General features: G+C 37.6%; 1 protein-coding gene across 1 annotated transcript in view; it reads right to left on the bottom strand.

Moving 5' to 3' along the window:
* The window catches only part of SH2D1B (SH2 domain containing 1B), a 38499-nt gene that overhangs the window by 3479 nt on the left and 13854 nt on the right, over nucleotides 1-21166 (bottom strand). The window contains exon 2 of the mRNA XM_061185795.1: nucleotides 607-670. Within this exon, the coding sequence (XP_061041778.1) occupies nucleotides 607-670 (64 nt within the window). The remainder of the gene's footprint in view (nucleotides 1-606; nucleotides 671-21166) is intronic.

The following is a 21166-nucleotide window of genomic DNA, read 5'->3' as shown; positions in this document are numbered from 1 at the left end:
AAAATCTGCTTAACCTTTATGCAAGTGTTTCAGAAAGATTATTTCAGGAGTCTATGTTAGTAATTAAAGATTCAATGACATTTATTATACTCTATTTCCTACCAGAGAAGTAACTTCAAAAGAAAAAAGGTTTTTCTGCTTAGCTCTCAGTAAACCAGAAACATTAAAGAAATCCCTAAATTGCCAGTTGACTTATGCTCCCCTTTGCATTTTCATACAGCTATGGTGTCCCCGAATGTTGACTTCCTAAACATTCGGACCTCTCCCCACCTTCCCTTTCCATCCATCCTGTTCGTTGTTTAGTCTTATAATTTGACAGTAGTCTTATATGGAGTTCAGGTTGGTATATTTGACCCCTGTAGGAACTTTGTGCCTCTACACTTTTGAACAACAGCCTTGTTTTTCTTGAAAATGGAACCCAACTCTAGTGCATTCCTATTTCCCTCAAAGAAAGACAAGGTTAACTACTGATCTGATTCTAACTCTGCACACTGCTTCCCTGTTTAGAATGCCTCTTCATGGTGTCTCAGGTTCAAGAGATGTTCTCAGGTTTTTCTCCCCCCAGCTTGTGTTGTTTTTGTTATAGGAGTGCTTGTATGTTCTTACCTGTATATTGTAATACCCATGTTTCTCTTTGAAGATTCGGTATGTGTAGACCAAATTTTTAAACCTGTGGAAAGATGACTGTGTGAATCACAATGTTCTTATATGCAAATCCAGGTAACATCTACCACTGTATTTTGTGTGCAATGCCTTTGTCAATCTTGGATCCCAAAAAGAAACTGATCATTTTCAGGCCTTCTCATCTGTGGGAATTTGAAAGAGAGGTTTTAAAATGGACACCTTTATTCTATGGTGGAAGTCTGGGCTGTAGCAAAGAGAATAAGGAGAGAAATTTTACAGTTTCCATTGTCTTGGTATTTCTCCCTAGTTTTTTCACTTAGCCCTAAGTTGATACAACATACAAAACACCATCAAACCATTCCTGTGTTGTTTATTAAGTGACAGGTCACTGACCTCATTAGAGATAGTTAATGTAACTAAAATAGAGAAGGTTGGGAATTTTGTGCAAGGAAGTAATGTATTGTGCTGTTGTGCCTCACTGGAACAGGAGCCACTGGGTAACTAATCTAACTAGACTTTAGATAACAGACTCAATCGAGCAATTTCCAAAACAGGAAATAGCATACATTACCATATTTCTTCAATTCCAAGATGTTATCAATTTAATAATAGCTTTTGAGGAGAAAAATGCATACATTAAATGTCTCTATCAACTGTTAACCATGTTCTGATTCCAAAGAAATATTAAAATGTAAAAAATGAGGATCAAAAACATTGACATGAAGTTCAAATTATCTGACTGATCGCTCCTCACCCCTTCACTTGCACCCATGCCAAAGAATCAGATGACCCATCTTTTGACTGAATTGGGAAAGCAGATAGCTATAGCTTTAAAGTACAGGAGACTTCATCGCTGATTGTCTGGCGGCTTTGACAATTGACTTCAAATCCCAATCCTTTTTGTGGGGTTTCCTGAGGCCAGAAGAAGCTAGTGGGTGTTTTTAAATCACATGACAAGCAACAAAAAGTTTTTACATGAATCCTTGTCTATATGTGACAAATTAAAGTATTCCACAGTCTGGGACGAGGTCTCACAAGTGTCTTTTCAAAGAAGTATTATTCAAATAGGGATCCAAACAAGGTCCATACATTGCTTTTGGTTGCTCACATGGTTTCTTGAAACTCAACTATCATATAGCCTAAGTTAAATTCTTAAATAAATGACTTTATTTTTAATTATACTGTTGTATTATCAGCCTAAGAAAATCTTTACTAGAGGAGTTTGAAAGAATAAAACAAATGGAGGTTCTATATTAATTAATCCAAAAGCCATATACTTCAAGTTAGAAAGAGGGACATTGCTCAAATATAGTCTTATTCTTTGCAAAGTATTTTTCATGAAATAAGCCACATTGCAGTGATGCTTTACAAGAAATTGATTTACTGAATTTGTGATACCTATATGCATTTATTTTGGAATGTTTACCCCAAAAAATGCTGTAAGAGATTACAGAGCAGTGAGATTAGTATCTACTTTATACAACTGCAATATTACTGGGTCAACATAAAGACTTATTGTAATGCCTCCTATTCTAATTATTATTTTATAGATGCCACTTATAAAACTTTTAAAAGATACATGATTTTTCAGTGTGCATTTACACTCAAGGCAGTTATAAAGACCATGCTTCCCCTGGGCCTTGTGCCCCTGTCACCATGGTGATGAGGGAGTCCCTCTTTATCCCCCAGCACTCACAGTCTTGCCTCCACCCTCTGCCTGGAATCCACTGGGTTAATCTCATCATGCCCTTTATCCCTGTTTGTTAGTCATTGCAAGAACCCCAGTCTCTCAGGATATCTTTTCTCCTGTTTTCTAATCCTACAAAGCTCTGTACAGCCTGTATTGTGTCCTCTCCCCAGCTCCTGAAATCCTTCCATGTGTTCTCTAGCACTCAAGGTCTGCCATCACCAAAGTCTCCTATGTCTTCAACCTATTCTCTAATCATCCCTGTCACCTTCTCACTCTAAGGGAAACCTGGCTCTGTCCCATGGACACTGCTTCCCCGGGACCCCACTAAAAGGCTGCTGCTCTCTCCTCACTGCAGGCATGGAGGGGAGGCCCGTGCTCTTGCTTTTGCAGCTCTTCAGTGTTGTTTCCCATCTCCAAACCCTCAGCTTTGAGCTTCAAGTAGATTATATCACCTCCTACCCAATCAAGATGTCACTATGCTGACAGCTCCTCAGCTCTGGGTTACTGTGACTCATTTCTCCAGGATTTAGCTCACTGTCACTGTCTTCAGTACTATTCCTGACTAAATTGTTGGCAATTTCAATTCACATGTAGATTATCCTTTGACATCCCAATTTCTCAGTTCCTCGAATTCCTCTCCTTCGATAACCTTGTCTTCCACCTACATCGCCTTCTCACTCCCATGTTCATAACCAGGAGTGGCTACATAATTTGTGGGGCCCATAGAAAAAATGAAAATTTAACGCCCCTCTTAAAAAATTATTAGGAATTTTGAGATGGTGACAGCAGAACAGTAAACCAAGTGCAGGGCCCTCTGAGTGTAGGGCCCTGGGTGGCTGCATAAGGTTGCACGCCATGAAGCCAGCCCCACTCATAACTTTGACCTTGTAATTGCCAATATGGGCAACCCTCTCATAATGTGAATTTCATGCATCCCACTCTCTTTCTCCTGCTTCCTGTCTTTCCAGATCCCTTCCCCAACATTCCCGTGACCCCATAGACTTTCCAATCCATTGATCCTACCACTTTTCAGTGTTCTCACTCACATGTCTTCACTCCCTTCTTTACCCAGTTTAGATTGCTTGTCAACCATTACAATCACTCCCTTCAACTCCTTTATCATCTTTCACTTTATTTCCTTAATTAGCAGAATCCTGATTAAGCCCAAATCTCTGCAGCTGTATGTGGCTGGGAGACACAGCCATGTTCACTGTTCTGTCTTTAAATGCATGAGCACAAACCTCAAGTGGGCTCTTAATGCCTCCAGGTGATCATTTATTTTCCTATTCTCCTCAACAATGATTCTACACCATTCCCTTTCTTCTTAAACCTTCAACGTCTCATTCTTAACTGATGATTTCACCAAAAAGATTAAAACAATCAGAAGAGAATCTCCAGATTCCCATCACCATAATAGCATAATAGCATCTACACGCATAGACTCTGCCTTTATTACCGTAGTTGAACTTTGCATGCTGCTCTGCAAAGCTAATCCCTCTTATTTCCACTGGTTGCCATCCGCTTTCATCTATTCAAGGACATAATTCTAGCAATTTTTCCTCTCTCTCTGATGTCATTATTATTCTTTACACAACAGCCAGGGTGCTCCTTTTAAAAACTGTGAGTCAGATCATGACACTCCTCTGCATAAAAATCTGGTCTAGTCAATTTTGAAAAAGAAAAATAAAACTGGTGTGTGTGTGTTTGTGTGTGTGTGTGTGTGTGTGTATGTCTCTGTGTGTATGTGTTTGTGTGTGTGTGCACGCGGTGGGGTGCTTCTGTCTTAACAAGTCTTAAGTCTTCTTATAAAGCTATAATTAAGACAGTGAGAGTGAAGTACGTCAGAAAGAGAAAAACAAGTACTGTATGCTAACGCATGTATATGGAAGCTAAAAAAAACCAGTACTGATGAACCTAGTGGCAGGGCAGGAATAAAGATGCAGACATAGAGAATGGACTTGAGGACGCGGGGAGGGGGGAAGGGAAGTTGGGGCAAAGTGAGAGTAGCATTGACATATATACACTACCAAATGTAAAATAGATAGCCAGGGGACCTTCAAGATGGCGGAGGAGTAAGATGTGGATATCACCTTCCTCCCCACAAATACAACAAAAATACATCTACATGTGGAACAGCTCCTACAGAACACCTACTGGACGCTGGCAGAAGACCTCCGACTTCCCAAAAGGCAAGAAAATCCCCACATACCTGTGTAGGGCAAAAGAAAAAAGAAAAAACAGAGATAAAAGAATAAGGATGGAAGGGAGCTGTGAAGTAGGAAAAGTTTCCACACACTAGGAAGCCCCTTCACTGGTGGAGACAGGGGGTGGGCGGTGGGGGGAAGCTTCAGAGCCACGGAGGAGAGCAAAGCAACAAGGGTGCAGAGGGCAAAGCGGAGAGCTTCCCGCACAGAGGATCAGAGCCGACCAGCACTCACCAGCCTGAGACGCTTGTCTGCTCATCTGCTGGGGCAGGTGGGGGCTGGGAGCTGAGGCTCGGGCTTCAGAGGTGAGATCCCAGGGAGAGGACTGGGGTTGGCTGCATGAACACAGCCTGAAGGGGGCTAGTGCACCACCGCTAGCCAGGAGAGAGTCTGGGAAAAAGTCTGGACCTGCCTAAGAGGCAAGAGACCATTGTTTCGGGGTGTGCGAGGAGAGGGGATTCCTTCACTGTCTGCCCACAGAAGTCAGAGCACTGCCTAAATGAGCTCCAGAGATGGAAGTGAGCTGCAGCTATCAGCTCGGACCCCAGAGACGGGAATGAAATGCTAACGCTGCTGCTGCAGCCACCAAGAAGCCTGTGTGCAAGCACAGTTCACTATCCACACCCCCCGGGGAGCCTGTGCAACACACCACTGCCAGAGTCCTGTGATCCAGGGACTGGTTCCCCAGGAGAACACATGGTGCGCCTCAGGCTGTTGCAATGTCACACCAGCCTTTGCCACTGCAGGCTTGCCCCACATTCCAATTATAACTACCGTACCCCTCCCTCCCCCTGGCCTGAGTGAGCAAGAGCCCCCTAATCAGCCTCTGCTTTAACCCTGTACTCTCTGGGCGGGAACAGATGCCTGAGGGCGACCTACATGCAGAGGTGGGGCTAAAACCAAAGCTGAACCCCAGGAGCTGTGCGAACAAAGAAGAGAAAGGGAAATTTCTCCCAGCAGCCTCAGGAGCAGTGGATTAAATCCCCACAATCAACTTAATGTACCCTGCATCTGTGGAATGCCTGAATACACAATGAATCGTCCCAAAATTGAGGCGGTGGACTTTGGAAGAAACTGTGGGGTATGGGGTTTGCTGTCTGCAACTGATTTGTTTCTGATTTTTATGTTTATCTTAGTATAGTCTTTAGTGCTTGTTATTGTGGTTGGATTTGTTTATTGGATTGGTTGCGCTTTTCTTTTTTAAAAATTATTTAAAAATTTTTTTATTTTAATAATTTTAAAATTTATTATTATTTTTCCTTCTTTTTTTCTCTCTCTTCTTCTGAGCCATGTGGCTGACAGGGTCTTGGTGCTCTGGCCTGGTGTCAGGCTTGAGCCTCTGAGGTGGGAGAGCCAAGTTCAGGACATTGGGCCACCAGAGACCTCCTGCCCATTGACGAGAGCTCTCCCAGAAATCTCTGTCTCAACGTTAACACCCAGCTCCACCTAATGGCCAGCAAGCTCCAGTGCTGGACGTGCCATGCCAAACAACTAGCAGGACAGGAACACAACCCCACCCACTGGCAGAGAGGCTGCCTAAAATCATACTAAGTTCACAGACAACCCAAAACACACCACTGGACATGGCCCTGCCCACCAGAAAGACAAGATCCAGCCCCACCCACTAGAACACAGGCACCAGTCCCCTCCACCAGGAAGCCTACACAACCCACTGAACCAACCTCACCCACTGGGGGCAGACACCAAAAACAACAGGAATTACGAACATGCAGGCTGAGAAAAGGAGACCCTAAACACAGTAAGTTAAACAAAATGAGAAGACAGAAAAATATGCAGCAGATGAAGGAGCAAGGTAAAAACCCACCAGACCAAACAAATGAAGAGGAAATAGGCAGTTATCTGAAAAAGAATTCAGAGTAATGATAGTAAAGATGATCCAAAATCTTGGAAATGGAAAGGAGAAAATACAAGAAACGTTTGACAAGGACCTAGAAGAACTAAAGAGCAAACAAACAGTGATGAACAACACAATAAATGAAATTAAAAATTCTCTAGAAGGAATGAATAACAGAATAACTGAAGAAGAAGAACGGATAAGTGACCTGGAAGATAAAATACTGAAAATAACTACCACAAGGGAGAATAAAGAAAAAAAGAATGAAAAGAATTGAGGACAGTCTCAGAGATTTCTTGGACTGCATTAAATGTACGAACATTCAAATTACAGGGGTCCCAGAAGAAGAAGAGAGAAAGAAAGAGTCTGAGAAAATATTTAAAGAGATTATAGTTGAAAACTTCCCTAACATGGGACAGGAAATAGTCAATCAAGTACAGGAAGTGCAGAGAGTCTCATACAGGATAAATCCAAGGAGAAAAACGCCAAGACACATATTAATCAAACTATCAAAAATTAAGTACAAAGAAAAAATATTAAAAGCAGCAAGGGAAAAGCAACAAATAACATACAAGGGAATCCCCATAAGGTTAACAGCTGATCTTTCAGCAGAAACTGCAAGCCAGAAGGGACTGGCAGGACATATTTAAAGTGATGAAAGGGAAAAACCTACAACCAAGATTACTCTACCCAGCAGGATCTCATTCAGATTCGACGGAGAAACTAAAACCTTTACGGACAAGCAAAAGTTAAGAGAATTCAGCACCACCAGACCAGCTTTGCATCAAATGTTAAAGGAATTTCTCTAGGCAGGAAACACAAGAGAAGGAAAAGACCTGCAAAAACAAACCCAAAACAATTAAGAAAATGGTAATAGGAAAGTACATATCAATAATTACCTTAAATGTAAATGGATTAAATGCTCCAACCAAAAGACATAGACTGGCTGAATGGATACAAAAACAAGACCCATATATATGCCGTCTACAAGAGACCCACTTCAGACCTAGGGAAACATACAGACTGAAAATGAGGGGATGAAAAAAGATATTCCACGCAAATGGAAATCAAAAGAAAGCTGGAGTAGCAATTCTCATATCAGGCAAAATAGACTTTAAATAAAGACTATTACAAGAGACAAAGAAGGACACTACATAATGATCAAGGGATCAATCCAAGAAGAATATATAACAATTGTAAATATTTATGCACCCAACATAGGAGTGCCTCAGTATATAAGGCAAATGCTAACAGCCATAAAAGGGGAAATCAACAGTAACACAATAATAGTAGGGGACTTTAACACCCCACTTCCACCAATGGACAGATCATCCAAAATGAAAATAAATAAGGAAACAAAAGCTTTAAATGACACATTAAACAAGATGGACTTAATTGATATTTATAGGACATTCAATCCAAAAACAACAGAATACACTTTCTTCTCAAGTGCTCATGGAACATTCTCCAGGATAGATCATATTTTGGGTCACAAATCAAGCCTTGGTAAATTTAAGAAAATTGAAATCGTATCAAGTATCTTTTCCAACCACAATGCTATGAGACTAGATATCAATTACAGGAAAAAAACTGTAAAAAATACAAACATATGGAGGCTAAACAGTACGCTACTAAATAAGAGAGTATTTTTATCAAGAGATCACTAAAGAAATCAAAGAGTAAAAAAAAAAAAAAAACCTAGAAACAAATGACAATGAAAACATGATGATCCAAAACCTATGGGATGCAGCAAAAGCAGTTCTAAGAGGGAAGTTTATAGCAATACAATCCTACCTTAAGAAACAAGAAAAATCTCAAATAAACAACCTAACCTTACACCTAAAGCAATTAGAGAAAGAAGAACAAAAACCCCCAAAGTTAGCAGAAGGAAAGAAATCATAAAGATCAGATAAAAATTAAATGAAAAAGGAATGAAGGGCACAATAGCAAAGATCAATAAAACTAAAAGCTGGTTCTTTGAGAAGATAAACAAAATTGACAACCCATTAGTCAGACTCATCAAGAAAAAAAGGGAGAAGACTCATCAACAGAATTAGAAATGAAAAAGGAGAAGTAACAACTGACACTGCAGAAATACAAAGGATCATGAGAGATTACTACAAGCAACCATATGCCAATAAAATGGACAACCTGGAAGAAATGGACAAATTCTTAGAAAAACACAATGTTCTGTGACTGAACCAGGAAGAAATAGAAAATATAAACAGACCAATCACAAGCACTGAAATTGAAACTGTGATTAAAAATCTTCCAACAAACAAAAGCCCAGGACCAGATAACTTCACAGGTGAATTCTATGAAACATTTAGAGAAGAGCTAACACCTATTCTTCTCAAACTCTTCCAATTTATAGCAGAGGGAGGAACACTCCCCAACTCATTCTATGAGGCCACCATCACCCTGATACCAAAACCAGACAAAGATGTCACAAAGAAAGAAAACTACAGGCCAATATCACTGATGAACATAGATGCAAAAATCCTCAACAAAATACTAGCAAACAGAATCCAACAGCACATTAAAAGGATCATACACCATGATCAAGTGGGATTTATCCCAGGGATGCAAGGATTCTTCAATATACGCAAATCAATCAACGTGATACACCATATCAACAAATTGAAGGATAAAAAGCATATGATCATCTCAATAGATGCAGAAAAAGCTTTTGACAAATTTCAACACCAAATTATAATAAACACTCTCCAGAAAAGGGGCATAGAGGGAACCTACCTCAACATAATATAGGCCATATATGACAAACCCACAGCCAACATTTTTCTCAATGGTGAAAAAGAGAAACCATTTCCTCTAAGATCAGGAACAAGACAAGGTTGCTCACTCTCACTGCTATTATTCAACATAGTTTTGGAATTTTTAGCCACAGCAATCAGAGAAGAAAAAGAAAGAAAAGGAATCCAAATTGGAAAAGAAGAAGTAAAACTGTCACTGTTTGCAGATGACATGATACTATACATAGAGAATCCTAAAGATGCTACCAGAAAACTACTAGAGCTAATCAATGAATTTGGTAAAGTAGCAGGAGACAAAACTAATGCACAGAAGTCTCTTGCATTCTTATACATTAACAACGAAAGATCAGAAAAAGAAATTAAGGAAACAGTCCCCTTTACTATTGCAACAAAAAGAATAAAATACCTATGAATAAACCTACCTAAGGAGACAAAAGACCTGTATGCAGAAAACTATAAGACACTGATGAAAGAAATTAAAGATGATACAGAGAGATATACCATGTTCTTGGATTGGAAGAATCAACATTATGAAAACGACTCTACTACCCAAAGCAATCTACAGATTCAATGCAATCCCTATCAAACTACCAATGGCATTTTGCACAGAACTAGAACAAAAAATTTCACAATTTGTATGGAAACACAGAAGACCCCGAATAACCAAAACAATCTTGAGAAAGAAAAATGGAGCTGGAAGAATCAGACTCCCTGACTTCAGACTATACTACAAAGCTACAGTAATCAAGATAGTATGGTACTGGCACAAAAATAGAAATATAGATCAATGGAACAGGATAGAAAGCCAAGAGATAAAACCACACACATATGGTCACATTTTCTTTGATAAAGGAGGCAAGAATATACAATGGAAAAAAGACAACCTCTTCAATAATTTGTGCTGGGAAAACTGGACAGCTACATGTAAAAGAATGAAATTAGAACATTTCCTAACATCGTATACAAAAATAAACTCCAAATGGATTAAAGACCTAAATGTAAGGCCAGACACTATCAAACTCTTAGAGGAAAACATAGGCAGAACACTCTATGACATAAATCACAACAAGATCCTTTTTGACCCACCTCCTAGAGAAATGGAAATAAAAACAAAAATAAACAAATGGGACCTAATGAAACTTAAAAGCTTTTGCACAGCAAAAGAAACCATAAACAAGATGAAAAGACAACCCTCAGAATGGGAGAAAATATTTGCAAATGAAGCAACTGACAAAGGATTAATCTCCAAAATATACAAGCAGCTCATGCAGCTCAATATGAAAAAAACAAACAACCCAATCCAAAAATGGGCAGAAGACCTAAATAGACATTTCATCAAAGATATACAGATTGCCAACAAACACATGAAAGGATGCTCAGCATCACTAATCTTTAGAGAAATGCAAATCAAAACCACAATGAGGTATCACCTCACACAGGTCAGAATGGCCATCATCAAAAAATCTACGAACAATAAATGCTGGAGAGGGTGTGGAGAAAAGGGAACCTTCTTACACTATTGATGGGAATGTAAATTGATATAGATACTATGGAGAACAGTATGGAGGTTCCTTAATAAACTAAAAATAGAACTACCATATGACCCAGCAATCCCACTACTGGGCATATACCCTGAGAAAACCATAATTCAAAAAGAGTCATGTACCAAAATGTACTAAATCGCTGAAGCACTATTTACAATAGCCAGGACATGGAAGCACTGAAGCACTATTTACAATAGCCAGGACATGGAAGCAACCTAAGTGTCCATCAACAGATGAATGGATAAAGAAGATGTGGCACATATATACAATGGAATATGACTCAGCCATGAAAGGAAACAAAATTGAGTTATTTGTAGTGAGGTGGATGGACCTAGAGTCTGTCATACAGAGTGAAATAAGTCAGAAAGAGAAAAACAAATATGGTATGCTAACACATATATATGGAATCTAAAAAAAAAAAAAAAAAGGTTCTGATGAACCTAAGGACAGGACAGGAATAACTACACAGATGTAGAGAATGGACTTGAAGACACGGGGAGGGAGAAGGGTAAGCTGGGATGAAGTGAGAGAGTAGCACTGACATATATACATTACCAAATGTAAAATAGCTAGCTAGTGGGAAGCAGTTGTATCCCACAGGGAGATCAGCTCGGTGCTTTGTGACCACCTAGAGGGGTGGGATAGGGCGGGTGGGAGGGAGACTCAAGAGGGAGGGGATATGGGGATATATGTATGCATATGGCTGATTCACTTTGTTGTATAACAGAAACTAACACAGCATTGTGCAATTATACTCCAATAAAGATGTATTAAAAAAAAAATAGTGAGGAACTGGCTCTGGAGTCAAGAAGACATAAATGGACTAAAATAGCCTAGAAACAGACCCATATATGTATAAAAACTTGATGTAGGACAGAGCTGGCATAGCAGATGAATGAGACGGGGATAGACTGTTTTTTAAATGGTAATGGTAATGTTTTCATGTGTTAACAAATAAAATTGGATTCTTGCTTCTCACTCTAATTGAAGATCCAATTATGAAAAAACAAAACACTAAGCTTGGGAGAAATGTAAGTGACCAACTTAATGACCTTGAGTTAAGGAAGGAGTTCTTAAATCACAAAAAGTACAAGCCAAAAGATAAGATTAATAAACTCACTATATTAAAATTGAAACTTCTATTTATCAAAATATACTATTAACAAAGTGAAGAAGTCCACAAATTGGGAGAAGATAATTGCAACCCTAATATATTGATAAAATGAGAACATTAACGTACAATAAGGAAAAGACAAGTACAATGGCCAATAAACATATGAAAAGGTGCTTCACTTCACTAACAATCAGGGAAATAGAAATGAAACCACATTAGATATAATTTCATACCAGATTGGCAATGATGTAAGAGTTAACTAATTCAAAATATTGGCTGTGATTTGGAGCTATACAAGGTTTTATATACTACTAATTGGGGTCTAATTAGATAGTAATATCTTGGAGAACAATTTGGCAAAATTTAGTAAAGTTGAAATGTGTATAATCCATGAGCCCAAGTGTCTACTCTTTCAGATTGGCACTATTGAAACAAAACTGACAATGCCAATATTTTATTACTTATTACAAAGCAAAGATCAGTGAAACTATGTATTTATTACATTTAAGTATACTTTAAACATAAGTATATTATAAAGTACAAATAAAAGTGTAAATTAATGAAAAGTACATATTTTCTAATATGAACTATTATTAGATTAACTTAATCAAAATACAGTATTCAAAAATAACACATACTCTATAAAACTTACTAAATTAAAATTAATAATGAACGTTTAAAGTAAAATAGCTTTTTTAGTGCAATTTTGAGATTAAAGATAAAAGAACAAAGGAGGGAGGGATGAAGGGAGGGAGAGGGAGGAAGGCAGGAAGGGAGGGGTATCAGTGGTGTCATCATTGAGTTCTGAGGGGTTTTGGTGCAAATTTTTCCATCTGCTGGAAAAGCTCTATCTGTTTACACTAGTTGGGAAATGCTAAAGATGTAAGAATAGGCTAAGTAAATCTTTTCCTATGATTTGTTGATCTTCAACAAACATCTCTTGTTCTGCAACTTCGAAAAAAATCTATTATGAACATTTTGGCTCTTTGTGGGAGCTGATATCTCTACTGAAAACAAGCTACAGAGTTTGTTATTTAAGCCTTTAGTAATCACAGTGGTTAACTTTCTAGATACCAGATGCTTACTGACTGCTCTGAAACAGCCTTTATCCAAACACAAAAGCAAAACAATTAAACAGATAAAAAGGGCCCACCACTAAGTATTTATTATTTTTGCCAACAACCTCACCTCTTTTGAAGTACACTATTTTGTGGTAAAGGCTATGTTTAAATTCTCTAATAATTCTCTTTTAGAGTGGTTTTACTTTTTTCAATATTCAAGAAAATTTTTAGATTTTTCAAAAAACAGACCTAAAATGAATATAGTCTTAAAATTTGTATCCCTGATTTTCCCCCTGTGCTTTTAAGAGGATGGAATGGGGGATGGGGTGACTTCAGGCTGATTCTCATGGGGAGAGAAGAGGAATGATGGGTAGATGGGGTTTAATTGGTGTATGTATTCCTGTCTTAACAGGTCTCAAGTGATAATCAATATCACAATAACCTCACTATCTACATACTACATACCACGATAACCAGCCACATGCCACCTCTGCCATCCAGGCTTTGCTCAAAGACTTGGCGGAGAAAGGCAGCTGAATTGATTCAAGGCACCTAGTGCTTCAGGTAAGGCACCCTGGGGTGGGGCATTCCATCAGGGGGAAAGGAGGGGAACCTTTGGAAAAAGTTGTCAATTATTATCGAAACATACTTAACATACCGAATTTTAATTATCCATTTCCTCATCTGTAGTTCATACTCGGGCCAGAATCATGTCTGCTTTGTTCACTCTAGCACCATTGCCAATCTTACAATACATTCTCAATAACTGTTTGCTGAATTGCATTGAATTATCTTAATAAGAAATGTGCCAAGTGTGTATGAAAAATCTTACCAAGAGACATGAACAAAATAAAAGGAGGTGGAATGTTTTTGAATGAAAAGACTGACTACTGTGAAAATATGAACACTTATCAAATTATATTTTAATTTGTATTTCTACCTCCAACCTGCCCCTGAACTCCAGACTCATTTTTTCTACCTAACATTAACTACTTAACATTAACTACTTAACATCTCCTCTTGGATGTTAAATATTTCAAACTTAACGTGTCCAGAACAGTGTCTCCTACATACGAACAAGTTCCGTACTGAGAGCGTGTTCATAAGTCCAATTTGTTTGTAAGTCCAATTTGTTCATAAGTCCAACAAAGTTAGCCTAGGTACCCAAATAACACAATCGGCTATACAGTACTGTACTGTAATAAGTTTATAATACTTTTCACACAAATAATACATAACAAGCAAACAAACAAAACTTTTTAATCTTACAGTACAGTACCTTGAAAAGTACAGTAGTACAGTACAATTGCTGGCTTCCGGGGCTGGCATCGAGTGAACAGGCAAGAAGAGTTACTGACTGGAGGAGGGAGAGGGGGTGGGAGTTGGTAGAGTTGAAGGATCGTCAGCAATAGGAGATGGAGGGCAAGCTGCAGTTTCATTCATGCCTGACGTTGATGGCACAGGTTCTGGTTCCTTGCTGGATTCAATTCTATTTACCCTCTTGAGAAAAACGATCCAGTGATGTCTGGGTAGCTCTTTTTTTCTCACCATAGACGACACGGTGGCACTGGATTGCATTCTGAATGGCTGCTGCAACCTTCGTGTACCATTCTACGTTCAGGTTCTATGCCTCAAAAACTAACAGTGCCTCCTCAAATAAAGAAAATCCCCTTGCCATTTTCTGTGTCATGAATCTCTTCTTAGCAGTACCACCTACATCACCACTGCTTTTATGCTTGCTACCAGACATCCTGGGCTTGAAATAAAGATACTGTACTACTGTACTCTATACAGTACTGTACAGTAAAGTACACAAAAGCACAACCACTTGTAGAGGATGCACTCAAGTGGCAAGGTACTCCAGACATGTGAACTAACTTACATGATTGGACATGCCAACGCACGTTTGCATCTTTGAAAGTTCACAACTTGAAGGTTCGTATGTAGGGAACTTACTGTACCAGTATATACATGTGCCAGATATTTTCTGTATCTTCAGATCCTCTTTCTAACTTTCCCCACTCTGCTCTGTGCTCTGACCTCTATGGGCTCCCTTGCTCTCAGGTCTCTGATTGGGTTCAGTCAGTGAGAGACACATATATAGAGTATATACCGAAATGGATATTAGAATGTTAAACCAAGAAGGATAAAGTAGCTGATTTACTTTGTTATACAGCAGAAATTAACACACCATTGTAAAGCAACTATACTCCAATAAAGATGTTTTAAAAAAAAAGAGTATATACAGAAATGGATATTAGGATGTTAAACCAAGAAGGATAAAATAGAAGATTTGTTGGCTGAATTCATAAATAAAGGCACACTCACCCAGGATTTGGAATTAATGTGTTAGCTCATGCACTGGGGAGTGACATAAACATTCTGCTAGACTGGTTAATTGAAGCATGGATTTAATGATGGCTCACATTCAATAGAGATCAAAATGCCTAAACTTCCCTGGTATTCTATAGAGAAAGGAATCTGAAGACTCAGGAAGATGGGAATATTATAATAAATCTATTAATGCAAACTGTCTAGTTATTCCTCACCCCCCTTCAGGTGTCTGAAGGTCAGCACCTTCATGATGAACTAAAAAATAAATTGTGAGGTGAGAACCAGCATCTTGAAAACTGTATCTCTGTGCTGTAAGCTGGAGTTGACAGTGGGGAATCCTGAAATGGTTGGGTGCCCTGATTTCAGTGGAAATAATGGGATCAAGGAATAGTAGAGGTTAGGTGTTAGCACTCAATGAGAGACAAAGACGGCACAATTATCATAAGCCAGAGGGATGTAACAGTGTAAGAGCAATTTGCTGTACAGGGATCTGTGGTGATGTTTAATTGATTCACTGGATTCCAAAGCATAGAATGATGGGCAGCCTAAAGTTCTGTTGGATATAAAGTAAACAGAGAACTTCTAGGTCTTGTGGCACAACACTGACTTGAGTCACAGAGTAGGGATTCTTGGATGTCTTACCCAATTTACAGATTTAATCCAGTTGACAGACTCAGATCCCTTTCATTGAGAGGGGTGTTGGGTTTCTGGATTCCTTTAAGGAAGGAATGTGACCACACATCCCCAAGCCTTTTCCAGAAGAACGTACAACATTTACTAGGGGCACTGTGTACTGGGAAAAGGAAAAATACCCAATATTTTTTAGGGTTATTTGATACTGGCTCTGAACTGACACTAATTTTTGGAGACTCAAATATTCCCATGGTCCAGCAGTCAGAGGTAGAACTCATGGGAGTCAGGTGATAGAAGAAATCTTGGCCCGAGTCTACTTCAAGTGGGTCCAATGGGACCACGGGACCATCCTATGGTTATTTCACCAGTTCCAGAATGCACTTACACACTTAGGAATTGTCAAAATCTTTTCATTGGTTCTTTGAATCATAGAATGAGGACTATTGTAGTGGAAAGGAAAAAGCAGAAGTTCCTATAACTGGTTTCATCTGCCAAGACAGTAAACTAAAGCAATTTCACATCCCTGGAAGAGATTTCTATACTAAGGGCACCATCAAATCATGAAATGTACGGTGTGTTGATTCCTACCACATTCTCATTTAACTGACCTATTGGCCAGTGCAAACACCAGATATATCTTGAAGAATGACTATGGATTATTACAACCTTAATCAAAGGTTATTGTATTTTCAACTGCAGTTCCAGATGTGCATATTTTTGTGGATAAAATAATCACAGATCTGGCATCTAGATCTAGGAAAAGGTTTGCTGTAGATCAAACAGAAGCAATTTATCTAGCTAGCTAGCTAAAATTCCTAATAGCAAAGTAGTCAGAACCAATTGCCTTCATTTGATAAGAATAACAGTACACAGTCATGGCCTTATCACACAGATGTATCAGTTCTCTTTCTGTGGCATAATATAACACAGAAGGACATTGATTATATTAATATCCTATAAAATATGATGTTGGTTCATTTCTGGGACTGTTTCTATTGATTAACATTTCTCCTCATTATGGATTGTATTTCCTGCCTCTATTCATACTTGGTAAATTTTGTTTTTGTTTGTTTTTGTTGTTTTTAGGCCGCACCATGCAACATGTGGGATCTTAGTTCCCCAACCAGGGATCGAACCCTTGCCCCCTGCATTGGGAGCATGGAGTCTTAACCACTGGACCATGAGGAAAGTCCCTATACCTGGTAAATTTTGATTGGATGCCAGAAGTAGCAAATTTTATCTTTATGGTGCTGGATATTCTCATTTTCCTATAAAGATTCTTGAACTTCTTTCTAGGGTGTAGTTAAGCTACTTGGAAATAGTTCAATCTTTTGGAGACTTGTTTTAAATCTTTTTTAGGTGAGACAAGAGCAGCCTTTAGTTCAGAGCTAATTCTATCCCACTACTGAGTCAATATGCTTCTGATTATTCTAACTGAGGTCCATGAAGTATAAAATTTTCTACTCTGGTGAGAATACAAACTATTTCCAGACCAGCGTGAGCTCCAGAGATTGTTCCCTTGGCTTTTAGGGTGATTTTTTTTTTACCCAGCCTGGTTATTTACCTCATGCACATGAGCTATTCAACTCTAAGCTGAAGATTCAAGGAACCCCTCTGCAGATCCCAGGAGCTCTTTCTTAGTGTATCTTTTCTTCTGTGTTCTCAACCCCATAAACTCTAGGCACCTTGGCCTTCCTGGACTCCTAGCTCTACTTCATCAACTTAGGGAGACATAAGGCTCTACCTTGGTAGACAAGGACATTAATACAGTTGTTGTTATTATCTCAGATGTTCAAGAATCTAGAGAAAAGAGAGCTTGCTAAGTAGAAACATGGATGATATTAAAGAAACACCCAAATTAAACTTCTAGAGATAAAAACTACATTGTATAAAATGAAGAATTCACTGGATGGGATTAGCAGCAAATTTCACATTGCAGAAGACAGAAATTAGTGAACTTGAAGACAAAGCAATAGAAACTATCCAAAATGAAAATCAGAGAGAAAAAAAGACTGAAAAAAATAAACAGAGAACCTGTGAAATGTGGAACAACTTTGGGTAGCCTAATATACCTGTAATTAAATTCCCTGAGTGGGAACAAAACTATTTAAAGAAACAACAGACAAAAATTTTCTAAGTTTGATGAAAATTATAAACCCACATGTACAAAAAATTAAATGCACCCCAAACTCAAGAAACACAAAGAAAATTACACAAAGCTACTTCACAATCAAATTGCCTAAAACCAATGATAAAGAGAAAATCTCAAAAGCAATTGAAGAAAAAAAATACATACCTACAGAACAAATATAAGGACAGCAAACTTCTTATCAGAAACGCTGCAAGTCAGGAGACAGTGGAACAAAATCTTAAGCATATTGAAAGAAAAAATTAACCTAGAAATCTATATCCAGGGAAAATCTTTCAAAAACTGAAGGTGAAAAGAAGACATTTTCAAATACACAAAAGCTGAAATAATTTACACCAGTATATATGCACTACAGGAAATGTTATAGGAAGTCCTTTAGACAGACAGAAAATGGTACCAGGTGAAAATCTGAAACAATACTAATATTTCTCAACAAGGAGTGACTTTTGGCAATGTCTAGAGATATTTTTAGTCATCACAAGTTGCACAGGGCATTCCCCTCAACAAAGAATTAGCTGGCCCCAAATTTCAATAACACCAAGGTTGAGAAACCCTGGTACATACAAAGGAAAGAAGAGTACCAGAAATAGTAATTATGTGGGTAAAGAAAAAAATATTTTTCTTATATTTAAAATCACTTTAAAAGATAATCGATTGCTAAAAGTAAAAGTAATAACAATCTACTGTAGGGGTAATAAAATATATAGAAATAAAATGGATGACAATAAGAGCACAAAAGCTTGATTAGAGTGTGGGAGAAATGAAAGGATATTATTGTAAGGTTCTTGTATTATAGGTGAAGTGGTATAATATTACTCAAGTATAGGTTATAAAAGTTAAACATGAATACTATAAATGTTAAATAAACTACCAAAAAACAAAGAATTATAGGTAGCAAGCCTGCAAGAGAGATAATTTGGAAATAATTTAAATATTCAATCAATTCCAAAGTAGGCAGAAAGGGGAAAAGAAGAACAGATGGGACAAATAGAAAATAAATACCAAGATAGTAGATTTAAACACAGTCATATTAATGATCACATTAAATACAAATGGCCTAATCATCCCTATTAAAGGGAAGTTATTGTCAGATTGGATAAAAAAGCAAGACTCAGGGGTATGATTCTTACAAGAGACCTGATATAAAAATGAAAACACAACTAGATTAAAAGTCAATTGATGGGGAAAGTATATACTCTTAACACTAATAAAAAGAAAGCTAGCAATATCAGCTCAGAGCAATGACTATAACCAGGAATAAAGAAGTGGGGTTTTCAAAAAGATAAAGGGGTCAATTAATCGAGAGGATATAACAATTCTAAATGTTTATGCACCTAAATGTTTGTTTCAAAATACATAAAGCATACCTGTTTTTCCCAAAAAGATATACAAATGGCCAACAGGTACTTTAAAAGGAACTCAATATCTCTAATCATCAGGGAAATTGAAATCAGAATCACAATGAGATATCCCCTCACATGTGTTAGAATGGCTATCATCAAAAAGACAAGAGATATCAAGTATAGGTGAGGATGTGGAGAGAAGGGAACCCTTGTGCACTGTTGGTGGGAATGTAAATTGGTGCAACCACTATGGAAAACAGTATGGAGGTTCCTCAAAAAACTAAAAATTATGATCCAGTAATCCCACTTCTGAGTATACAGTCAAAGGGAATGAAAACAAGATATCAAAGAGATATCTGTACTCCATGTTCATTGCAACATTACTCACAAAAGCCAAGATAAGGAAACAAACCAAGTGTCCATCAACTGAGGAATGGATAAAGAAGATGCAGTATATATAAACAATAGAATATTATTCAACCATGCTAGATGGAGAAAGATAAATGCTGCATGGTATCACTTACATCTGGAATCTAGAAAATTTAATCTGTTGATTAACAGACAAGAAACAAAAATTCATACTACCATTTCAGTTGATGCAGAAAAAACCTCTCAACCCTACTAGGAAGAGGAGGGCTAAAGACGTAGTTAGTGGGAAAAGATTGAATACTTTTACCCCAAGATCAGAAAATGACAAGGATTTCTGCACTCATCACTTCTATTCTACATTGTTTTGGAAGTCTCAGCTAGTGCAATAAGGCAAGAAAAAAATGGAATAGAAAAATTGGCATGTAAGAAATAAAACCATCTTTAATTGCAGATGGCATGTAGAAAATCATACAGAGATTCTACAAAAAAAGCCACTGGGCCAATAAATGAGTTTAGCAAGGTTGCAGGATACAAGTTCAGTATATGAAAATCAACTGTGTTTCCATTCACTTGCATTGAACAAGTGGAAAGTGAAAATAAAATAATTTAAAATTTTAAATCATTAAAATCTGATATCATTTACAATAACATCAAGTGTATGAAATCTTCGGGATAAATTTGACAAAAGATGTACAAGACCTGTTACAAAACATTTCTGAGAGAAATTTTAAAAGATATGAATGAATGAAGAGATTAAACTATGTTCATGGATCAGAAGAATTAATATTACCATGTTAGTTCTCCCCAAATTGATCTCTAGATTCATGCAATCTCAATCTAAATGTCATCAGTCTGTGTGTGTGTTGGTTGCGGGGGGGGGGTAGTTGAAAAGCTGAATCTAAAATATGTATGGAAATGCAAAGGGCCTAACATAGCCAAAATAACCCTGAAAAAGTTGGGTGATTTAAACCATCTTATTTCAAGATTTATTATAAAGTGATAGTAATCAACACAATACAGAATTTGCATAAAGAAAAAAAAAAAGATCCATGGTGAGAGCTTAGAAATAGAGCCAAACTTATATAGTCAATAGCTTTTGTTTTTGTTTTTTACAAAGGCACCAAAGCAATTTATTGGGATAAAGAATAGTCTGTTCAACAAATGAGCTGGAACAAATAGGTGACCATATTTAATAAAACACCAACCCCGACCTTACCCCAGATTGCAAAAATTAAATCAGAATAGGCTACACTAAATGTGAAAGTTAAAACTATATAACTCTAGAAGAAAACAAGGAGAAAATCTCTGTGAATTGCATTAAGCAAGGGTTTATTACATACAACACTGAAATCACAATTCATAAAAGAAAAACATGATAAATTTGACTTCATCAAAATCAAGAACTTCTGTTCTTTGAAATATACTGCTAAGACGATGAAAAAAACAGTTACAAGTCAATACAGAATGTTTTA

Source organism: Eubalaena glacialis, chromosome 3 (genome assembly GCF_028564815.1).
Source record: "Eubalaena glacialis isolate mEubGla1 chromosome 3, mEubGla1.1.hap2.+ XY, whole genome shotgun sequence".
NCBI classification, from domain to species: Eukaryota; Metazoa; Chordata; class Mammalia; order Artiodactyla; family Balaenidae; genus Eubalaena; species Eubalaena glacialis.
The sequence above is the reverse complement of the archived record's forward strand: the minus strand, read 5'-3'. Positions and strand labels throughout refer to the sequence as shown.